Source organism: Tachypleus tridentatus, chromosome 6 (assembly GCF_004210375.1).
Source record: "Tachypleus tridentatus isolate NWPU-2018 chromosome 6, ASM421037v1, whole genome shotgun sequence".
Taxonomy (NCBI): Eukaryota; Metazoa; Arthropoda; class Merostomata; order Xiphosura; family Limulidae; genus Tachypleus; species Tachypleus tridentatus.
This window is the reverse complement of record NC_134830.1, coordinates 98,456,401-98,481,703: the sequence shown is the minus strand read 5'-3', so window position 1 is coordinate 98,481,703 and position 25,303 is coordinate 98,456,401. Positions and strand designations below refer to the sequence as shown.

General features: G+C 33.7%; 1 protein-coding gene across 2 annotated transcripts in view; it reads right to left on the bottom strand.

Annotated features, from left to right (window-relative positions):
• The window catches only part of LOC143253149 (sodium- and chloride-dependent GABA transporter 1-like), a 33,670-nt gene that overhangs the window by 7,943 nt on the left and 424 nt on the right, over positions 1-25,303 (bottom strand). Inside the window, exons 2-6 of one of the 2 annotated variants that reach the window (XM_076506492.1) lie at positions 15,413-15,544; positions 10,707-10,944; positions 9,888-10,020; positions 8,250-8,384; positions 2,937-3,040 (exon numbers count right to left, since the gene is read on the bottom strand). In XM_076506492.1, the coding sequence (XP_076362607.1) occupies positions 2,937-3,040; positions 8,250-8,384; positions 9,888-10,020; positions 10,707-10,944; positions 15,413-15,544 (742 nt within the window). The remainder of the gene's footprint in view (positions 1-2,936; positions 3,041-8,249; positions 8,385-9,887; positions 10,021-10,706; positions 10,945-15,412; positions 15,545-25,303) is intronic. The other variant, XM_076506494.1, reaches the window with a different exon arrangement.

Genomic DNA, 25,303 nt, shown 5'->3' with positions numbered 1-25,303 from the left:
AATGTTCGTAAAGTAAAGTTCACACCATGAAATCAATAACCGTTTTTATTAAAAAGATGGCTGAATAAAATGAAATCGGAACAGTTTCATTCAACTACACACCTGTAAAGTTTGCCGATCCTGAAAACGAGTGGTTGAAGAAACTGAACTCGCAGTAACACCATTCAACCAAATACCCTTTAAGTCCTCTGACACAGCTCCAATGGACTTTTGCATCTGTAATTAGTTTAAACGTGGTGGTCATGTAACAGAGCCCAGAGACAGTGAAAGGACTATGAAAAAGTTTCATGATTTGTGATTTTAAATTGGCGTTGCAGTTCTTGTGCAGAAGTCTATTCTAATAGAAACGGCAAAAACGCAATATTTTATAATTGTGTCCATTAAAATGGACGATGGAAGATGTTTGTTTGTTTTGAATTTCGCGCAAAGCAACTCGAGGGCTATCTACGCTAGCCGTCCCTAATTTAGAGGGATGGCAGCTAGTCATCACCACCCATCGCCAACTCTTGGGCTACTCTTCTACCAACGAATAGTGGGATTGACCGTCACATTATAACGCCCCCACGGCTGAAAGGACGAATACGTTTGGTGCGAGCGGGATTCAAACCCGCGACCCGCGGATTACAAGTCGAACGCCTTAACACGCTTGGCCATGGCGGGCCTGATGGAAGAAGTAGTTTCAAGGACAGCAAGGAGCCTGAAACCTCATTGTTTTTAATCATGAGTTACTCAGCCTTCACTTTAAAGGGATGATCAAAAGACTAAATGTTTCTAGCAGCAAGAAAACCACAACAGTTCAAGATTATCTGTCTTAAACGTTTTAACATATCAAGGGGTTTTATAATAATGAAGGACAGTCCACGATGCTCAGTTTACCAAGATAATCAAAATACTCAATATTATGTAACGTTATGTATGAGGTGCAATTCAGAATCTTTTTATGTATCAACATATCTAAAACTTCAAGGGTTTTTTGTACTCATGAAATTTGGTATACTTTATTCTTCAGATTACAGAGACAATTAAAAGTAACAAGCAGTTATTATCATCATGAAGTTTAGTGTGATTTATTTTACGGGTTACAAAAGACAATTAAAGGTTTCAAGGATTTCTTGTCATCGTGAAGTTTAGTGTAAGATACTCTTCAGGTTACAGAGATAGATAAACGTGCCAAAGAGTTTCTATCGTTGTGAAGTTTAGCTAAATTTAGTTTTAAAGTTATAAAGACAATTAAAAGTTTCAAGGGATTTCTGCCCTCATGAAGTTTACCATAAATCAGTCTTCAGGTTATAAGTGGTAATTAAAAATGCCAAGGAATTTTTATCATCATGATATGCAATTCAGGGTCTTCAGAAAAAGAACGAATTGAAAATCAGTTATAACATGTTTTTTTTCAATATTTTAATATTTATATTAATATTTTTGCACCTTCGACTATATGGAAAATATGTTTTTAAAACATCATTGTTTGTGTATTTTAAATATTTATTTATAAACTTTGAAATATATTTCAAAATGTTGAAAACAAATACCGGAAAACAGATATGTAGAGTTTTATGTTCTTAGAAATAAAATAACTGTTTTTGTATTTTACTTTAAACGTGTTGCTTTCAAGTACAGCAATATAACATATTTACACCAATACTACAAGAATAAAATTTAAAGTTAATTTTTATTCAGCGTGTACATACTAACTCGTAACATTGTTCGTTATTTATACTGCGCTTTCATAAGTATTCTACTAGACATAGCCGGAAAGATAAAATTATAGTAATAAGGAAGTTTGAAAGCAATGGGCCAGGAAATGGACTTAAAACGGAATTATTGATTTATCCTCTAGTATGGTTCCGTGTTGCTCATGTTCAGTTAGACTGTAATAGCGAGCTGATTCTGAAAACCTCTGGCGCTTGATTCAAACATCTTCGTCAGGAATGAAGAATAAAGTGAAGGATTATTTTCAAACTTACAAACATTCGAGTTACCTCTTACAAACGTCGTCTGTAGCAAAAAGAGATATTTTTTAAACATATATCAATTTTTGCTTTGTGTAAGTTATTTCACGTTCCAATTATGACATTTTTTCATTGTCATTTGAAAATTTATGTTATAGGCTACATTTCAAGTGCATAGAGTTACATGGCAACATATCGAATTCTTAGATGAACCATTTACTTAACAGATCTTTAAGTCATAAATAGTATTAAGTATATATAAGAAAAATAAATAGAGAAATTGTGTATAGTCTATAATGGTCAAATATACATTACAGATTAAGCATACATAAATCACTTAGGTTTTTTTAAATTTATCTATAGACTTTTCAAGGCTAAAAACAACTTTTTGCAGTCTGCGAAGCATAATTTATTTTCAGACAAAATTTGTTTTCTCTATCGTTACGAAATGGCAATAATAAGCATCATGTGGTGACCAAATTTCAAAAGGAATTTTAAACATTTGGTCACCATTTTAACATAAAACAGACATTATAAACAAACTCGGCATCGGTTTGACTTTATATTTTTGCAAAGAAGTGAACAGAAAAGTGTTCCCTATACGTGTTCTGTTGGTTGATATGATTTTAGCATATTAACTGTCTGAACCTTTTATCTTCTTGTTGACAAAGGTGTTGCTATTTTTCTGACACGATCTATAAGTGTGGACATAGAATTAATGTTTTATTATTGTTTTTATCCTAAAATATCATTTTACAAGATTAACAATAGAATTTAAGATTTAATTTTTTTGAAAATAATTTAATACTCGTAATAACGCTTGTTTATATTTAACGAGAAAAAGATATAGATGCATGGTGCAATAGTTATTAATTTTAGCACCTATTTTGTAAAATATTTTGAAAAGTAAAAAATAGATGTTCACATATTTTGTAATGTAAGGTAAAACTTAGTTTTAGTTCTGAATTGAGGTAAGCTTCTTACCTGTGAAAATTATGATGATATTTGTTATAACTTCCAAGCGCTATGTTAGCTCCAATGCCAATTCCATACGAAAATAAAACTTGAGTTCCCGCTTTCACCCACACCTTCAACAGAAACATAACTGTTAACCTAGTTCAATAAGGCAGCTAAAATAAAATGGTAATATAAACGAATAAGTATAAAAAGAAATTTGAAACAAAGAACATAACAGAGTGTCAACTCTGAAGCATCCTTTTCAGCTACCAAGTGACTCATCCTCATAAACTGAGTTGTTTTGTTTTTTTAGCACAGACGCGTAGAGATTCATGTTAGATATTATAAAGATTTAACATGGCATAGACTTTAGGTATCATAAAAACGTACAAGCATAAATATAATATTTTTAACATGTAGTTATAAAACACTCATTTTCTTCTATGAAATATCTTAAATTATTTAAACACTACACCAACCTTTATATTGTATTGTACTTGTTTTGAAGTAAAGATATATGTATTTAATTTAGAAACATGTTGCCTATTAAACAAATGTTATGGATTAAGTTTATAATACACTAAACTGATGCATGCAAAATGACTTATGTGACTGGATAATAAACTTGAATACTGTGCGTATAATATCAGGGGCGTAGATCCTGGTGGGATGAGGGATACATCCCCCTTTCATTTTAGGTGGGGAGTATGGTGCATGCAATCATCCCCCTCTACAGTTTGGTCTGGTGAATTGCTTTATTGCATCACAGGCCTACAAATTGTGTGTTTGTTCTTGTGATTCTCGTGTTCTTACCAATCGAATTACATAATTAGGCCTAGATGTAGGCTTTTTCAGTAGCCGAAATGTACATCTTTAATATATACGTGTGATTATAAGCTTTTCGATCTAAGCGATAGTTCGTACATATCAGTCAGTAGACCTGAGTATACCTGAGGCTTGCAAGCATTATCACAGAATCTACCTACGTCTTATTTTCATCATAACTGATTGAAGAGAGCATGAAATTCGAAAATATTACTCCCAAGCGAAAACTGCTGTGACCTAGATCTGGCAGGCCATTTGTAGCTTGCAGCTGCATCAATCTTATGTGTATATTGTGCGGTTTTCATACGCCATTTGTTCTTATGCATGTCTAGCCGGTTTTATTGTCGAACCCCTTACTCTCTTTAGCTGCCGAAGCCGTTGACCATAGTGTACGTTTAGTATACAGTTAACGACAGGTTCGGGTCGCTCGGATCCAGACGCGCCATACATCATCCCTCTCCGCTCCCTTTAGTGTGAGCCTCGATTTTACAACAGGGCTCATTAGACCTGTGTTTGTGGCTCTCATTAATTCATGAAACTTCAGATTATCACCGCCCTTTAATAAAGTGCTGGTGCTTTATTGTAAAAGTACAATATATTTTCTTATCACAGATAGTAAAAATATTATATATTCTTGTATAATTAGAACACAAAAGGAGTGATTTCAACGGCCTGAAGCCTCTACTCGAATTGTATTGCTAGTTTTTGTTTAGGTGTTTTTATTTAATAGACGTGTTTATAGACATTATATCACAACGTGTTTGCCTTTTGATGAGCTTTAACAGGAATATAATATATTTTTGATTGTTTAAGTATTTTTCGAGATATTTGTAATTACTTGTGTTGTAACTAGCACACATTATTGTCCCAGCGATGCCTAGGCGGTCAGTCGGCTCGAAAATCACTGTGAGGTTCGCGCGTTCGACTTAAATACATTGTACAGTTCAGTCCTGCTTCCATTCTGTTCTATCTTCGTTCGTTGTACGTTAGAGTTTTTCAATAAAGACTGTATTTTAGCCTGTTGAGTCATCTGGGAAACAGATTCCAATTATGACAAGCAAGCGTCTGAAACTTTCCGATATTAGACAGTTCTGCAAGCCAGTTACTAGTACTACAAGTGACAATACAGATGCAGATAATCCAACAACCTTAAGCAAAGGAATAGAAACTTGCCATACAGAGGAAATACCACGTTCATCAGAGAACGAGTCAGAAAATGCTTGTGCAACTATTGCACATCATGAACCACCTGATAGTTGTGAAACAAGTTTGTGCAGTAATTAAATATTTGACAATTCACAGATATAGTGTGGAAAGCCATATCATCCAGACGCACAACTAATATCACGACAGAAAGCAAAATCTCAAAATATCAACTTCCAGGGTGAGTGGTTTGATGAGTTCCCATGGCTGCACTTCGACAATCAGACTCAAAAAGTCATATGCTTTCATTGTGCCAAGGCGGAAAATAGAGGCCTTTTTACATTGAAATTGGAGAGGCCAGTGGAGTATACCTTCATATCCACCGGATTTTGCAACTGAAAAAAGGCAAAACAGAAATTCAACGAACACCAATCCTCCTCTCAGCACAGATTCGCTATATCTCCAGAAGGTTCACTTGATGAAACTCCAGTGACTGTCCAGCTACATGATGGAAAAAAGAAGCAGCAGGAGGAATGCAAAAGAAGTTTAGCCAAAATATTCAGAAGTTTACGTTTCTTACTGCGTCAAGGTTTAGCATTACGTGGACATACAGATACGGAGGGGAACTTCCTACAGTTAATGAAACTCCTAGAAAAGAAAGATCCTGAGTTGACGGCCTACTTGTCAAAGAAAACCACATTCACATCACCCCAGGCTCAGAATGAAATAATGGTGATGTTCAGCCATCAAATGCTGAGGAACATAACACACGAAGTGCAGCAAAGTAAAATATTTGCATTAATGGTTGATGGCACTCAAGATGTTACAGGTGCCAAACAGCAAGCAATATGTGTACGATATGTAGATGAGAACCTTGACGTCCATGAGACATTTCTTGGTTTGTACAGTGTTTCCAATACAGCTGGTGAAACAATATCCTTGACTATACTTGATGTACTGACTAGACTCAATTTACCACTGTCAGGATTAAGAGCACAAACTTATGATGAAGCCGCTAACATGAGTGGTGCGTATAGTGGATGCCAGGAAAAATTAAAAAGAAGCAACCGTCAGCTTTGTTTTTTTACTGCTGAGCACACAAGGCTAATTTAATAATGCAACATGTAGTTGAAGCTTGTGAATGTGTTCAAGATTCTATCCAGTGGGTACATGAACTTGGCGTCTTGCTTCAGAGATCAGGCAAATACAAAACAATCTTTGAAAATATTGTATCGTCAGATAGCCACAATGGTCCAGTTAAATACATCCGCCCACTGTGTCCAACACGCTGGTTGTGCCGCCTATCTGCAATTACATGTGCTAATGATCACTACAGTGTCATTGTTGATTCTTTGTCTGAATTAGCAAATGAAAAATCAGATGTAGCAGTGAAAGCACGAGGTCTGCTGGACAGATTTGACAAAGGAAAGACAGTTTTAGGATTGTTGATGGCTTAGCACCCATTAGCTGCATTAGAGGAACTAAACCGAGTATTCCAAGCAAAATCAGCAAGAGTATCTGGCATGATTGAAGCATCTGCAATGACAGTTGAGCAATTGCGGGTATTGCGAACAGAGGAAAATTACAACAAGATATTTGATGAAGCTGAGAAAAAGGTAACTTTTGTAGACCTGGTGCCTATTGAACTACCACGTATTCGCAGACCCCTCAGAAGGATCACAGGTGATGGCTCAGCACACCATTCTGCAACAGCTAGAGATTACTACAGAAGCCAATATTTTGAATTTGTGGACACAGTCATGGAACATCTGACCACTAGATTCAATGCAGACAACAATGACTTGAGGCAATATCTAGCACTTGAGAACATGATCACATCTGGCAAAATTAACAACTCGGTTATAAACTTTTATCCAGAAATCTCTGTACAACGGCTTGAGTTTCAGTTGCCATTGTTCAAAGGAACAACAAAAGCAGTATCTCTGAAAGGTGCGAAGGATGTTTACTGTAAAATGCATGAAACTAGCCAGCAGATGTTTATTGAAGTGTTTCTTTTCATGAAAATTTTGCGTGTATGTCCAGTATCCAGCTTTTCTGCATTAAGGAGGTTGAAGACATGGTTTAGGTCGACTTTGTCTCAGTGCCGCCTCAACCATGTGGCGGTTTGTCACACTTACAAAGATGAGGTCGACAAGATAAATATAGAAGAGCTTATGAAAGAATTCATAAACAGATCATCACAAAGGAGGTCTACGTTTGGGAACATGTAAACTAGAGGACTAAATGAATCTTATTTCAATGAAAAGTATGAATGCTACATTGTATTGATGTGTAATTTTCAAGAGTTCGCAAAGACATTTTAATTATTTTTATCAAACAACATGAACAGCTTTTCAGTAGATATAAACTTATCAAGGGTAATTAATAATTTTATTAATATTTGAAAACGTAATTCATGCAATGAAAGTTATTAGTAACCTTGTCAAGTATAATGGCCATCATTTATACTGTGCAGTGTGCAGGAATAAATTCATGTGGTAGTTAATTTGTGACACATTTGTCTTTATTCTATTAACATTTTGAAAACTGTTCACAACACCTCACTTATACAAACCTACATGGAAACTTTGAAGTATCGTGGCAACAAGATTACTCTGTGACTGCATGTTTACAGCTTTCAGGCTCACGTAATGAGAAATTACCAATTTGCAAATTAAACAGTCCACAAAAGTGGTTGCAAAAATCATCCCCCCATCGGGTGTAAAAAATCTACGCCCTTGATAATAATATAATTTATAAAACTTTGAAACAGAGTAGAAAGTAAATAAACACGAATTTACACATAAGAATTTTCTTAACAAGTAAAAACTGACACGAGGCTGGTTTGAAACTCGATCAACCAGCTAAGCTACCATATGAAATTCCATTTCAAACTAAGGGTAATAAGCAGAGTTTTCCCTGCTATTTGGAACGAATATCGAGTTAAGTTTCGGCTTTACATGAGACCTAGAAACATTTTTGGTTAATGCATCTGTATTAATGTCGAATCATAGTTTTGAGTACATCTAATGCCGATTTTTACAATATTTCTAGCATTAGAGAAATGCAATCTTTAACATTTCAACACTTAAATATTTAATTGAGGTCTTTGAACAAAATGACTGTTACTGCTCAAAGTTCTACGAAACTCCATTTTTATCAACCAACAAAGTCGAGAATACAGAACTGTATCATTTGAAAATCAATGATTTAGTTGTTTCAACCATCTTTCTTGAAAAACTAAGCAAAAGACTGGAATTTCATTTGATATCATTTTTCATGTTTTCAGAAAAATTGTAAGATCATGGAATGTTTAGACTCACATAAAATCTTTTCATTTGAAGGTGCTTTTGTTAGCTACCTTTAATTTACCTGAGGATTCCAAAGTTTCTCAAAGTCCGGCTTGACGTAATAAAGTAATCCCTTAGAAGCACCATCTAGCGATATTCCACGACCAAACAATACCACCATTAGAACATAGGGAAAAATAGCCGTGAACCAGATAATCTAGACAAGAAAAAATATTTTTAGAAAGTTGTAATATTTTTTGAAGTTTCTCAGTGGTAAAACAACATGACTACAATGTTCTTTGAATGTTTTAAAATAAAGTGGTGTTTTGCATTAAATCATCTAAAAGTACATTTTTTTTTTAAAACAAAAGAACAAATCTAATTATGTGCAATCAATTGATAATGTTGTTTGTCTTCACATGTTATAAGATAATCCTCATGCTTCCATAATTTGAGCCAGTGATCCCCAAATTTTACGAAAGCATGGAATCCTCTTATTTCGTCCTTTCCTTCTCTGACCCCAACACTTAACTGACCCTTAAAGCCTAGCCAAGGTAATATGCTAATGTAAGTATGCTATTAACTACATGGTTAATGTAAAATTTTAAACTCTGCGGAGAAAAATACATATTAAGTGACTCGTGACTTTTAAAATATATTTGGTTACTAACTGGTTAACACTCAATAACTGAGAAAAATCGTTATTACCCGTTTTATTTATAAGAAAATTCTGATGACCTTTCGCGGAATCATGGGGTTCCACGGAACACAGTTTGAAAACTATTGCTTTAAGTAAGTAATATACAGGCTCGGCATGGCCAAGCGCGTTAAGGCGTGTTCTCGTAATCTGAGGGTCGCGGGTTCGCATTCCCGTCGTGCCAAACATGCTCGCCCTTTCAGCCGTGGGGGCGTAATAATATGACGGTCACTCCCACTATTCGTTGGTAAAAGAGTAGCCCAAGAGTTGGCGGTGGGTGGTGATGACTAGCTGCCTTCCCTCTAGACTTACACTGCTAAATTAGGGACGGCTAGCACAGATAGCCCTCGAGTAGCTTTGTGCAAAATTCAAAAACAAACAAAAGTAATATACAAACTACAATCAGATTTACTAACGATTTTTTATCAAACAACTTAAAATAATTCATTATTTTAATGTTTATTTGCTCTCAATATTTATACTTATGACGACTGTATTTAAACACTCTACTTTCACATTGCCATTACGTTTAAATATTTTAAAAAAATGTCTATTTACCTATAATGTTCTTGCTTATAAGATAACATTACGTATACAGTAGTTTCAAATTTACATTTATCTTTTTAGAAGATTAAACTTTTAATTTCATGTGAACTTCAGCTAAGTGTTGTTTTATAAGCCAGAATCTGATACTTACTTTCAGTTACTAATACATAGTATTCACTTTTACACATTTGACTTAAATAGCAACTGTAAATTATATTATTAAATAATCTGCATATATATTGAAGTACCACACCTTATCACTGCTAATTGACTATTAGGTTTCTTTTTGCTTAATTATTTTTGAAATTCAAAGTTTTGTGCCAGCAAATGGATCGACTATAGAACTGACAATGCAGTAATGCAGATTATATTCGTGTGTGATCACCAATGCTTTCGTGCCTGGAATGGCGCTTTTAACTTATTTATTTACCGTTCGGTGATTTTTTAAAATTTAAATGTTACACGAGTGAGTTTTACCTTTCCACTTTGATGTAAACCTCTCCAGATTACCACATAGACTAAAACCCAGGCCAGCAAGAGCAGAAAGACTAGTTCCATCCTCAATTCGCCTATATCGTGAAGTCCTGCAGTTAAGCCTAATACACGGTTCCTGAAATGATAATATATTAACAAGATTATGCATCACGCATGAAATAAGTTTTTGAACCCTTATCTTTGTTGAATAAACTGGGCAACATTTTCTAGTAGGCACGAAGTAAATCCATTTGTAAATGATATATAATGAAATCATTCATATACTTCTTTATGAAGTGAACAAAATTTGAAAAGCCAGAAGGTGTGAATCTTAAACAGTTAACAAACGAAAAAAAATGAAGATACATAAATTACATAACGTGACGAGTTTACACACTAACTTTAATTTTTGGTTTTACAAGTATGAGTTCAAGATTTGATGGAAAGAATAAACTAAAAAATTAACAATTGTTAATATTTCTTTCCAGCGAAAGTTGGTCTACGTGTCGCCATTATAACCCAAATAGACTGATATGAAATATGAAACGTATGAAAATTATTTTTGTAATAACTTTACGAGCAAATACTATGTCAATTATGTGTTATTAAATGGTCACTACTTATTAACTTTCAGTGTATTTTGTAATTGTTGTTTAGGATGTAAGCCATAAAAGCCTTCAGTATTTACATATTTGCAGAACGAACTTACATGCTCAGGATTACAAAGAACGAAAAAATAAAATAATCACCTTAATAAACACGTTTCAAGTGTTGTTTTTTTTACTATATATGGAACACAAATTTTTCATAAACTATACTTACTCCCAATATTCCATTACAGGGGAAATGGTTTCATTACGGGTCAGATTTCTGGCTGTTAGCGCAGCTTCGGTATTATTTTTTGCTTCAAAACACCTGTGTGAGTTCCAGCTGCTTCCACACTTTTCCCATGGTAACTGAGTTCGAAAGGAGTTGATCAAATAAAACAACGTGTACGCAATGAGTACAATGTAGTAGATATTACATAATCCAATCATTGTCATGGAAGCGAAACCAATACCTAATGAAGACGAAAATAAATAAATTTAACATTATGTATTAAAAGATATGGAGCAAAAGAAGTAACTGACAGTTTAATGTAATGATATATTCAACTATAATTTGGGGTTAGATATAAAATCATCAAGGAAAGCTCTGCTTGGAAGTGCAAAAGCTCGTAAAAATACGACCAGTGTGTTTTAGCCATTGGATCCGAGAAATAAGACATGTTACCATAAAAGCACAATGTATTCCTAAAATATGATATTTTATCCTAAAAAATACAGAAAACGCAAGAAATGATTTTAATGACATTATACACTTTTTCCGTCTTATACAGAAGTATGTCTATAAAGAATTAAATAAGGCTAGATGAAAACATAAACATTACTTATACATGTGTAGCATAACCTCAAAGTTTAGAATCGAAATGAATAGGTTAATTAAGCGTAGACTGTGTTAGAACATTTGGCCTTTTGTGACCACATACAGTCAACACTGTAAAAACTATGAAGTTTTATTAATTCCACGCGGTACGTCTCATACATCCTCTGTGTTTCTGACTTTGGTTAGATGTGATTAAATAGACTGTCTGTTCTGTTGTCGCCAATGGCATCGAAACCTAATTTTTAGCATTATAAGAATTAGTGTTTACCGTTGAGATGTTGGGGGGGAGCAGATTTTCATAGAACAGGAATTTGGAACTGTAAGGAGGTACTAAATTTTAAAATGTTCATATTGAGCATACTTAATCACTTGTTGTGAATACGCAAACAAAAACTAAATTAACCAAGGCATAATCTTTCTTTGATAGATTGCTTAGGTAAAGTATTCATGATGAAACTTTGCAGAATGGACGGCAACTGCGTGTTGTGGAGACACAAGTGTAGAGGATGACGTTTCGAAAGTCTTCCGCCTTTCATCCTCTACACTTGTGTCTCCACAACACGCAGTTGCCGTCCATTCTGCAAAGTTTCATCAAGTCATAGTCTTATTGTAGCTGCATCGATTAGAGATTATTTGTGGATGATTTAGGTCACATCGTAAAATATATCACATATATCTAACTTGATAACATGAAAATTATGTAATTCTGAGTTTCAAGCATACATTCCTTTTGGGACATTGGTAAGTTTATGGACTTACAATGCTAAAATCAGGAATTTGATTTCCTACGACGGATACAGCAATAAGCTAATTGTGGCTTTACTTGAAACATTAAAAGAAGCACAAGCATGTTTTAATGTTTATTTTATCTGAATGCTTACGGTTAGTCGCATCCTACAAAATCTCAAAACCTTTAAGACTTGGTAGACTATTTAAAAATTAAATATTTTATTTTCTATCATGAATAGAAAACAATAAGAATCTTCTTAATGTCGCAGCTCAACACAGGCACAAAATTATCTCAGCCTTATGTTTTATCATTCACGTGGTTTAACAGTTTTGCGATTCTCAGTGGATATTATGAGGGATTCGCTATTATGTATTTATTTTAATATCTATTATTGTTTCTATTTAATATATATATATACTTAGAAATGCATGTAGCATATATTATTAAATGTGTATGGCGAAATTCTCTCCTATTCCCTACATTTGCAGAAGATTTTCGAGTTTAAGAATCAACAATGTGTATATGGAATACTAGTAATTGCCAGCATTGTCACCAGGTGAAATTTCTATAAATTCACCTCTCAAGTGCATAAACAGTAACTAACACAAAGCGAAGAGACCATTTTATACTGATGATTTGCTACAGTTGGTTTACTATAAACGCCGGAAGCTATAGCACTCATTAACGCTTATCAGTCGGGAAACTACAGATATTTGACCAGAGACATTTGTAGATTTCGAATATTACAAATAATTTAAGTTCGGACGTTAGTATTTCCAAGAAGATATTGTATAACTTCGGCAGTAAAAAAAATCACATGTGAAGAAGCTAGCTAGCTTCCTGTTAAGTGAATTATACCTGTGTATCAACACAGAATTAATTTACTAATCGTGAATCATCGATAAAATATTCAGTCCCAGACCAGATAAAAAACTTAGTATTGTTTGTAAGTTTGTAAATAAATCATTATTCGTAATAACTATTTGTAATAACCTTTATTATAAATTGTATTATTGTTTGTATATTAAAATATATTTGTGTTAAGAAAGAAAATTTTTGTATCAATCCTATTGGAAAATATCAGAAATTGGACACATATCGACATTCAATTAACTTCTAAATTAAAATTAAAATTTCAGGCTATTTTAAATCGTAATACATAATGTAACAAATCGAAAACTCGTCCAGGATAAACCATGATTCATAAGAATATAAAGATTCATGATGTTTTTAATACCTTACCTATTACTGTACGTACAAAGTTGGATCCATATCTTATCTTTTCAGTTAAGTTCCCATTTAAGTGCTTCAATGCTTTGTTTATTAATATCCACATTAGTTATCCATAGTGTTTCACTCAATACATTTATAATATGTCAGTTTGTTAATACATCATATGGTCAGATTAGCTATTTAGTGGAATTAGCAGTTGCTTACGAGATTGAAAAGTCTACAGTCAAGTATTACTCGTTCTTAAGATTTAATCATCAAATAGAGAACGCTTTACTTGTAAAATTACAATACAGAGAAAGCTGATTATAATGTAAGACGTATAACAAATTGAAAGTTGATGTTTTAACCAAAGGTGTTTCATTCATTGCATTTTTAGCATTTTGTATTGTGTCTTTCAATCATATTGATAATAGAAAATCTTTTTCTTGAATCTTAATTTCTGGACAGTGAGAAAATTAGTTTTTTACCCTATGTTTCCGAAGAACTACAAATAACTTGTGCTTTCGTGTTTTAGAGAAAAGCTTAAGCTAGTGAAAGCTGTCTATTCCAAACAAACAATAGATGTTTGGAATAAATAGATGACATTTAATCAAATATATATACAGAAGCCAGTTCTCTTTTGGTTACGCTTAGTTCGTCTGTGTCGCTTAGATAAATCGTTTTGCATACAAGTTGCACCATGTTAGTACTGAAGAAGACTGATTTAATTCACTGTATTGATTTTGGATTTCTTGACAAAGACTGCAAGACTTATGGAATCATGAACCACACTTCACACTGTAACTAGAGGGTTTTAGAGACAAACTGGATGTTAACACCTGTAACTGCATTATCTGGAGAGAAACTAATTCACATGTAATATTTCCTACACATCACTATGATGTCAATATGGTAGTGTGGTTTTAGTAAATCATTAACTTCTGGACCATAAACCAGCAGAGTAGTGATCTTAAAAATATATGTAATTTCCACGTTGAAGCAACGGAATGTGATAGCTACTACAGTTTTCATATCAGTAGCTAGGTTTAACCATTCTTACACAACAAAATCACTTCATGTTACTTTCCTTGCTCGTATCTGTTTGTGAGGGCGCCCGCAGTCACGCGTGTGTCGTGGGAAGAGTTTTACAAATCTAAACTTCAATGATGGAATTGGTTAATAAGTGGATAGCATAATAGAGGAAATGCATGTTGTTGCTGTGGTGTCCATTGTCACAGGGATGCAATGCACTTTAGACGCTGGTAATTCAAATGAAATTTAAAAAAGTGTTCTCATTTCCTTGGAATTCAACTTATGACGTTCTTCAGAAATAAAATTAATTTTGAAAAACGAATAGATTCATTTTAATGTTATCTATAAGCATAATATTATATTTAGTTATATTTAGGTTCATCATATTTCTCATTAAACAAACTAAATATAAAATCATTATAACACATGCAGTGACAATAAAAGTAAATTCTTTAGTATATTATGATGAGTAAAGCTCGAGTGTACGCCTGCTATAATCAGTATAATAAATACAAATTCGGCTCACTCTTCTGAATTTTCTTTCGTAACTAAAACGAATCTGTCTTTCGACACTACTTGTCTTGTGTATCGGATACCAAAGTTTCATCTCAACTGACTAATATTACATAATAGGAAACAAGCTGTTTATATTTGCGCTTTACATTATATAGTAAGTATTCAGCAATTTCTTTTATAACCTCACATTACACGATAGAAGCCCTTATATCTTTCGTTGTACAATAGGTAGTAAGTTGTTTTCCCTTCTGCTTTAAGTTGTGCAGTAAGTATAAAAATGTTGTCCACTCTGTTGTACAATATGTATTAATATACTTTCCTCTTGTTTTACGTTGTACAACAGGCATGAAGCTACTTCCTTTACATTTTTTCTTAAAATTACTGATTTGAATAATCTCAGTGTCTTAACTTTTATAATATGTACAACACTTGTAAAGTAAGTATCAAGTTACACTTCTATTTCTTTCACAATATGCACTAAATCTTACCGATTTACCATATACAATAGGTAATTGGCTGACGTCTTTTTTCTCTAAGATTTCAAAACCACTTCTTTTTTTTAGCCCACCTTTCATAATGGATACTTAATAAATCAGCTTTCGATTTGCCTTACCTTTTAGAACAGGTACCAAGTTCCACACAGCTATTCCGCCTGTGCTCATATATTGGCCTATAGATACTTCCATTAAAAATAGTGGTATTCCACATAAAATGATACTCAGAAAATAAGGCAACAAAAAAGCTCCTGCGGAGAACAAAACATAGAATATAGATTATTTTTAACACGTTGTTTTATATATATATATATACTCACTTAGGTCTTTCAAAAACATACTTCCAAATGAACAACTTATAAAATGTATGATAAATTTTTGCTATGAAAATATTTAATAATATATGTGTACATTTTACACCGAAGAACTACACAGAGCTCAAACTTAAGACGTACGAGAAGAGTTACTTTAATTAAACAGTCTTTAAAATTGTTTTATTTCTTTTCCGCGATATTTTACTTCTTTATTTATACGCATAAACTAAATGATTATGTTTATAATCCTTTCTAGTGGCCTCCTGGAAAGTTTTCACGAATTTTATTACTCTAGAATATTCATATAAAAGATAGAAAACATACAAATTTACAGTGATGTATAAAGAATCAAAGGAATAATGTTAAGAGTGGAATAGAAGGAAAGTAAATTATGTGATATTATATCACTGTATCATTAATTATTATTTTTTCCTTTACAGTTTGTTTGTTTTGAATTTTGCGCAAAACTACACGAGGGCTATCTGCACTAACCGTCCATAATTTAGCAGTATAAAGCTAGAGGGAAAGCAACTAGTCATCATCGTCCACCGCCAACTCTTTGGCTACTCTTATACCAAGACCCGGCATGGCCAGGTGGGTTCGACTCGTAATTTGAGGGTTGCGGGTTCGAATCCCCATCGCACCAAATATGCTCGCCCCTTTCAGCCGTGTGGGCGTCATAATGTGACGGTCAATCCCACTATTCGTTAGTAAAAGAGTAACCCAAGAATTGGCTGTGGGTGGTGATGACTAGTTACCTTCTCTCTAGACTTGCACTGCTAAATTAGGGACGGCTAGCGCAGATAGCCCTTGAGTAGCTTTGCGCAAAATTTGAAAAAAAAAACAACTCTTTTACCAACGAATAATGGGATTGACTGTCACATTATAACACCCCCACGACTGAAAGGGCGAGCATGTTTGTTATGACAGGAATTCGAACCCGCGACCCTCGGATTTCGAGTCGAGTACCTTAACCACCTGGCCATATGAATTAAAATACGTATTGTTATTATATTTGAAGTTGTACTGAATACCGCACCCTTTATTCCATTTTCAATATTTTAATGGCAAGCTTCGTCTGTGTAGTTTTTTATCCTTTAGATATTGCTTTCTAAATTCTTCACGAATTTTCTTCAAGGTACAATAAACACCGATAAGTAAAAGTAGACGTCATTAAAACCATAATAATTTGATTCAAAAGTTTGTATTAAATATTTTACGCATTTAAAATAATTAATATGAAAAATGTCATAAAAATACCCCTTCAAACAAGGTTTATCTTGTGATTTAAAAATCTCCCTTTCGTTGCAAAATTTACTTTTACGAAAACTGCATATTGTATGAAAAAAATTTTTCTATGGTTTGTCGTTATCACAAGTTAATTCGAAGAAATGGTTACGAATAACAAAAACGTGCTTGTTACATGCATACAAAAACTTGCTGAATAACATAACACACCTGTAAAATACTCTGAATAACATACATCACACATAAATCACTCTCTAAATAACACGAAAGTACTTATTACACACATATAATATGCTCTGAATAATACGAAAATACTTTAAAACGTATAAACCACTCTCTGTGGTTTAATGAAGAAATATGGCAACTACAATGCCAATAATATAAAATTATTCACGGAGCCTTACATGTTCTCAACATTTTACTTTAGGGAACAAAAATACCCTATAAGATGTATACAATCAAAATATTTTTTATTTCATTGAACAGTCTTAAATCACTGGAGCCATTATTAACAAAATTTTAGTTTGCTGTTAGACTACACATCCACAGTAATGTCTTAGCATGTACGCTAAAATGGGATATATTGCACATTTTCATTTCTAATAATAGTTTCGTAAAAGAATTCATTCAACATACTGAGTGCAATTAAAATGTATATACAAAAGTTTTCGCATGATACTCTATTGTTTTAAGTTTCTTTTAATGGAGGAAACCAGACAGGGATCAAAATCTTACTTGATAAAGGTTAGTCACCTCCATTGAACAAGAAGCATGTTTGATTAAGCAGCAGAGAACGACAATGAAAGAGTCATTAAATAGATTCTTTCATATCATATTGTCACCTTCATTTCATTCACATTTAGGAAGGTACTTTTGTTACTCTTATTTTTACTTTTCTTTAAAATCTTATATTGCATAATTGCTAACGAATAGCTTGTAACTAAACTCTCATTCTGTCAATCAGAAACTGCTAAGTAACCTAATACATTATTGTATTAAATGTGCCCATGACAGCAGTTTATGTCAAAAGACCAAACTTTGTATTCATCTGACCCATTTGAAGTGCTCAGCCCTGATATATTTTTAATAGACATAAGAAAAACAAAAATATATGAAATAGAAAAATTACTCAATTTTGTATTTGAATTCGATACAAAAGTAAACCAGGGCATCACTCTCGTTTCTGGTAGTATTTTATTTATGGTCCTGATTAAATTTTCGTTTACTTCAAAGATAAAAATTATTTAATTTCCGATGCTTTATCTCTCATTATCATCATTTTTCTGACAAGTATAAACTACATCTCAGTTAGTCCTGGTAAAGAATACATTCATAAACCCAATGATGTCGAGAAAACTCACTTATAGAGAAAAATATATATGTAAAAACGGCTCGTTTAGAATGAGAAAATATTTTACGTAAAGGAGCGAACAACATTTCGACCTTCTTCGGTCATCATCAGGTTCACAAAGAAGGTGTGTGTGTTTTTCTTATAGCAAAGCCACAAAGGGCTATCTGCTCAGCCCACCGAGGGGAATCAAACACCTGATTTTAGCGTTGTAAATCCGGAGACCACAAAGAAAGAAAAAGGTAACTGGAAGCTGACCACATGTTTAAAAGGGGTTGTGTAACTGAGTGTCGGAATGTAGAGAGCGTGCTTAGATGTTTGAATATATAATTTTATATTATTTATTTTATTATTCTTATTTATTATATTATTTTAAATACAGGTATAAAGGTGTTTCTTTGTATTGATTTATTTTGGGTTTGAGTTGGTGTATAAGTAAGGCTTCTTTAAATTTGCGTTTGTTTATGTTTGTTTCTTTATTTAGGATTTGAATGTTTTCTATGTTTTTGTTGTGTTTATTTGACTTGCAGTGTTCGAAAACGTGTGAAGGTGACTTTCTATGTTCTTTGAATCTGGTTTCCATTTTTCTACTTGTTTCTCCAATATAGAAGTCGTGGCAGTTATCACATTGTATTTTATGAATAATGTTGGTGTGGTGTTTGTCAGTGTAGTTTTTACATAGTATAGACCTCAGTTTTGTGCCTGGTTTTTGAATAAATTTGGTATTAACTGGAATGTCATATTTTGTTACTAGTTTCTGCCAGATGTTGGTCATTTTTCTGCTGATGACGAGAATATATGGTATGCAGTAGTATATGGTTTCGTGATATTTTTTAAATCGTGGGATATATTTACTTTTGTTAGTTGATTTTGCTTTTTGTCTAGGTGTGTGCGTATAATGTTTTCTACGGTTTGCGGAGGAAACTTATTAATGTTGATGAAGTATTGTTTTATTTTGTGTAATTCATCGTTAATGTTATCTGGTGAGCATAGTTTTATGGCTGTGTTTATTTGGCTCCTTAGCATGTTGAGTTTTTGTTTTGTTTCATGTGTTGAGACCCAAGTAATGTATAGTCCAGTATGGATGATTTTTTGGTGGATTTCTGTTTTAAATTACGTATCGGTTCTTGTAATTTTGAGGTTAAGAAATGATATTTGATTGCTTTCTTCTTGTTCACATGTGACGTTGATGTTGAGATGTATAGCGTTAATGTGATTGAAAAAATTAAGTATGTGTTCTGTAGATTTGAATCCCGCAATCGCGTCATCTACATATCTGTACCAGTATAGTGGTGGATGTAATGCTGTGTTAATTGCTTGTGTTTTAACTTGTGTCATAAAAATATTAGCTAGAAATGGTGATACTGGGTTGCCCATGCTTAGGCCATTTGTTTGTATATAGTTTTGGTTGTTGAATATGAAGTTTGTCTTCATCAAAATAAGAAATCATAAATGTACATTCACTCATGATCTGTAATTAAAACAAATTTAACCTAACGGTGTCAAAATGTCTTTTTATACACTGCTGGCCAAAATATTAAGGCCAATGAACATAAAGAAAAAATATGCATTTTGCGTTGTTAGACTCAACCACTTATTTGAATAGAGCTTCGAAAGATGAAAATAAGGAAAGGGAAAATAAAAATAAAAAACTTTTTTAGCATTTAATAGGGAAAATGTGGACACTATGAAATTAGCCTAGTACTAGCTGGTCAAAAGTTTAAGACCATACTGAAACGAAGCGTTAATCGGTAAACACGTAACAAAATTTAGTCATTTGGGTTCAAGCATTAGCGTTGTAAACATCTCCCACTGACATTTCTTGTGCTACATTGGATAAAAACATGGCAAAGGCTAAAAAGTTGACAGAGTTTGAACGTAGCAGCATTGTCGATTTGCCAAAGCAAGGTCTCTCTCAACGTGCCATCGCTGGTGAGACTGGGCGTAATAAAACTGCTGTTGCAAATTTCTTAAGAGACCTTGAGGGATACGGAACGAGAATTTCAAGTGGTCGGCCCAAGAGAATTTCGCCCGCGTTGAGCAGGAGGATTCGATGGGTTGTTCAGCAAGACACCAGTCGATCGTCGAACCAGATTAAGGCCTTTACGGACGCAAAATGCAGCTCAAAAACAATAAGACGGCATCTACGAGAGAAAGGCTTTAAAAACCGTAAACGTTTTCAAAGGCCACGCCTCCTTCCACACCAAGAAACAGCTAGGTTAAACTTTGTTGAGAAGCACCAAACATGGAACGTAGAAAAGTGGACGAATGTTTTGTTCTCTGATGAGAAAAAATTTAACCAGGATGGTCCAGGTGGCTTCTAACGTTACTGGCATGATAAGGATATCCCACCGGAGACATTTTCTACACGACACAGTGGAGGAGGTTCCATCATGATCTGGGGTGCTTTCTCCTTCCATGGAACAATGGAGCTTCAGGTTATACAAGGGCGCCAAACAGCAGCTGGCTACATTGGCATGTTGGAAAGAGCATCCTTATTAACTGAAGGCCCTCGCTTTTGTGGAAATGACAACGCTGCAATCCACAATGCCCGCAGGACAAAGAACTTTTTAATGCGAATAACGTGATTCTTTTGGACCATCCAGCGTGTTCGCCCAAACTGAACCCATTGAAAATGTTTTGGGGGTGAATGGCAATAGAAATGGACGTCAATTCCAAACAATGCATGATCTTTGTGAAGCCATCTTCACCTCTTGGAATAACATTTCAGCCAGCCTTTTGCAAACGCTTATAACGACCATGCCAAAGCGAATGTTTGGAGTTATTCGCAATGTTGGCCGTGCAACTCACTACTGAGACCTTTTGTTGGGCATTTCCTACCCTGTTTATGACTTCTTTACGGTATAGTCTTAAACTTTTGACCAGCTAGTATTTAGACTAATTTCATAGTGTTCACATTTTCCCTATTAAATGCTAAAAACGTTTTTTATTTTTATTTTCCCTTTTCTTATTTTTAACTTTCGAAGCTCTACTCAAATAAGTGGTTGAGTCTAACAACGCAAAATGCATATTTTTTCCTTATGTTCATTGGCCTTAAGATTTTGGCCAGCAGTGTATATAGGTATATATAAACATTTAATATTTATTAAGAAAATGGTCAAGTTATTCGATTTTATGTTTTGATTAAACTAAACTTTTTTTTGATCTGTCTGATATGAGTGAAACTTCACATTTTGAATTAATTTATTAATTATTTCCATCTTATATTAAAATTATTCTCAATTACATTTAAGTGTTGAATGTGTTGTAACACATCTGTAAGTCACTATGTTTTATGAATGAAAGATATTTAGTGTTTGATAAAGTCAGGGACTATTTCGAAGCAAGCTACTGCATTATAACCTAACCACCAATTCCTGAGGATCTGGTAAAAAACAAAATATAACTTTCTTTTTACCTAAGTAAGATAGTTCAACATTTTAAGTATCTGCAACATACTTTCAACAACTGAGTAAAGTGTCCCTAACATACTTCCAACAACTGGGTAAAGTGTCACTAACATACTTCCAACAACTGGGTAAAATGCCACTAACATGCTTCCAACAACTGGGTAAAGTGTCTATAACATACTTCCAACAACTGGGTAAAGTGTCACTAACATACTTCCAACAACTGGGTAAAGTGTCACTAACATACTTCCAACAACTGGGTAAAGTGTCTATAACATACTTCCAACAACTGGGTGATAATAACAGAAAATTACCGTTAATATCATGTTTTATCTTCTGTGTCACACATCTCTGTTCATTTAGTGTCAAATTAAAATACTTTCGTGCCACTAGTGCACTGGTTTCCAAAAAGGTGAGTCGCGATACACTAGTGCGCTCCAGCAAGTTATCAAGGGTATCGCTGAAGTTTTATCAAACCAAGAATAATTAATAATATAAAAAAACTCTACAAAAATTAATTTGGCAGCAGGGGTGTCGAGCAAATCACAATAAGTGGATTAAAATGCCGTTTGTGAAAAATAAAAGGAAATCACTGTTCTAGTAGCTAAGTGGCAAGTTGAAGGTTTATTACACTAAAAAAAGTTCGGATTCGATTTCTGCCTATTAGGTACGTCAAACAAACCACACTTTCGCTTGTAAAGAGTTCAACTCATTTTCATTAAAGCTGACGACTGTTTGCTTGTTATTAAATACAAGGTTACATAATAGGCTATCTGTGCTTTGCCCACTAATGGTATCGAAACATGACTTTTTGGGTCATAATACCTCAGACTTATCGCTAATCTACATTGGACTAATTCATGTAAAAAATTTAATTTGAATCATGACAATAATAAACGAATTTATGAAGATTTATGGTAAGCTCGTACTAAAGAAAACATTCTACAATAAATGTAATGTATAGTACACATATAGCCAAATGCATCCAAAATTGGGGTACTTCATGGTGTTACTATGTTACTGACGAAGGAATTAAACTGCTCAGACTTAAGTAAAGACTATATATATAATATATATATAATGGTTTTCAACACAGCATTTGTTTAATCGTTGACACAGCCCTCATTTATAGAAACATGCCCGAAATTTCGTGTATATGTCAGATATCTAGTCCACCTAGAGGTCAAACACTGAAATAACTTCTAAACGTTGTCCAGCTGATACTTGGCTTCTCAGATTCTTCATGGAAAATATATGATATATTGTAACATAAAACTACGTTTATTACCTGTATCTATCAGAAAAATGGTAACATATCGTTTCGACTTTTCCAAAGACAACTTTTCTTAAATTTTCTTTCAAGATTAAACACATTTTCCTTAACGTAACTTTGAACAGAATAATACAGCTGTAAGCTGTGGAGAAAGGGTAAAATATAACGATTTCCACTCCGCTAGAACACACATAAAATTTTATTTTCCGTTTAATGTATTTTTTATTTATATTATTAAAATATCTTTGTCCTAAAATTTTGAACTATTTTCCTCTCTCATCACGGAACATCTTATGGTTTTCTTGACGAAATTTGTAATTGTGGTCACGTTGTTGACACATTTTATTAGATGAAGATTTTTTCACTAAACTTCAGTTGAACAAACCAAAATAAGACGATTGAAGACGCACATCAAATAATAAAAAAGAAATACATCAAAATGATAAAAGATTTAAGCTGAAGTAAAATGCATGTTTTGCTTATAATAGTGGCACTAGTTAATACGGTACGAATTAAGAAAGTGACAAATGAAAGTCTTTGAAGATGCGTTTACGAATGAAGAGAAAGTATACAAATCTTTGCCAAATTTATATATATTTAGGAAATTAAAGAGTGGCTTATTCATATTCAAGGTAACAGACGACTTGGATGAGTATCAAATATTTAAATTCATTGTTCGAGGATATTTCTGACTGTGACGCACATAAGAAGTTTTTAATTAATATAACAAGATTGTCACCCAGGTGTGAAGGAATTATTCTTTACGTTTTTCATCAAGCTAATTTAAAATGAAGGAACCTCTGAAAACCGATTTCTTCGTTTCTGTTCACAGTTTTCACACAAGCGAGTTTCTTAAGTCATCAGCATTAATACATCACAAAGTTCAGTCTTGCTGTGAAACTCAGATCCATTTGAGCTTAAAATGTTCCCGCAAAGCGAAAAATGATATTTGAAACCAAGACACCACAAATGGACTCAAAAACTTCATTTTGGATTATTTCCAAAGCGAGGTCAGGCACGTAGGCACATAAGTTCACATTCCATTGTCAACTTCACGTATTAGACGTGTAGTCATATAAATGCAAAAACTCGTATCTGTTTCCTAATCATAGATAGGTTGTAATTCATCAAGATGTATTTATTACAAAAATCTACGAAGTTTGACGATTTTATTCCTAAAATTGTGTTTCGAAGCGTACTGGATGTAGTTGGACTTAAAAGAAACACAGGTCAAAACGGTAACATTTAACCTACATGCGTTCCTCTTTTAACAAAATAAATAATATGAGGCATGAAGGTTAAATGTTACCGTTTTGACCTGTGTTTCTTTCAAGTCCAACTACATCCAGTACGCTTCGAAACACAATTTTAGGAATAAAATTAAAAGTAAACATTACTTACTGTTTTTTGCTTCTATTTTGAATTATTATAGTAGCCTGTAGCTAAAGACGTATTCTTGATCAATAAATTCTGTCAAGCTTTTGTTAGAATATGAAAACTTGATCTGCTATAGATAGTTGCAACTATATATTGGATTACGCTTACATTGGATTAGCTTGAAAGAAAAAATCAAGTTTCAGATCGTAATTGGTTTGTATTTATTTATTATATTTAACGAGAAGCATGGCCAGATGGTTAGGGTACTCAACTAGCAATAAGAAGGTCTCGGGTTTGAATCCGTGTTCCACCAAACATGATCGCCCTTTCAGTCGTGGAGTCATTATAATGTGACGGTCAATCCCACTATTCGTTGGTACAAGAGTAGCCCAAGAGTTGGCAGTGGGTGGTGATGACTAGCTGCCTTCCCTCTTGTCTTACACTACTAAATTAGGGACGGCTCGGTGCAACGGGCTAACAACCTACTCACTTAAAATACTTGTTGAAGAATCCGCAAGCGATTGCGGCCCTATGTTCCTTGATGGAATCTAATGGTGATAACTAACTAATGGTTAATTACAAAACCTGTCTAAAACAAATCATATTAATTTCAGCTTTTGCAGATATCGTGAAAATGAAAGAAAGTTTATTACGTGGAACATCTAAGGCATAAGTCTTCGTGATTTTATGTATACAATGCTTGAAAACAATCCATTGTTCCTTCCAAAATTATTAGGTTTGTTTTAAATTTCGCGCACAGCTATAGGAGGGCTATTTGCGTCAACTGTCCTTAATTAACAGCGATATATTAGAGGAAAAGCAGCTAATCGACACCGCCAACTGTTGAGCTACTCTTTTATAAAAAAAATAGTGGGAGTGATTGTAACGTTATAACGCCTCCCAACGCTAAAAGGGGCTTGCACATTCGATGTGATGGGAATTTGAACCCAAGACCCACAAAATGCGAGTCGAGTCCAACTTACTGTATAGACACAAACAGTTCTCTTCAATTATTCGACTCTCTCAAAGTACTTTAACTT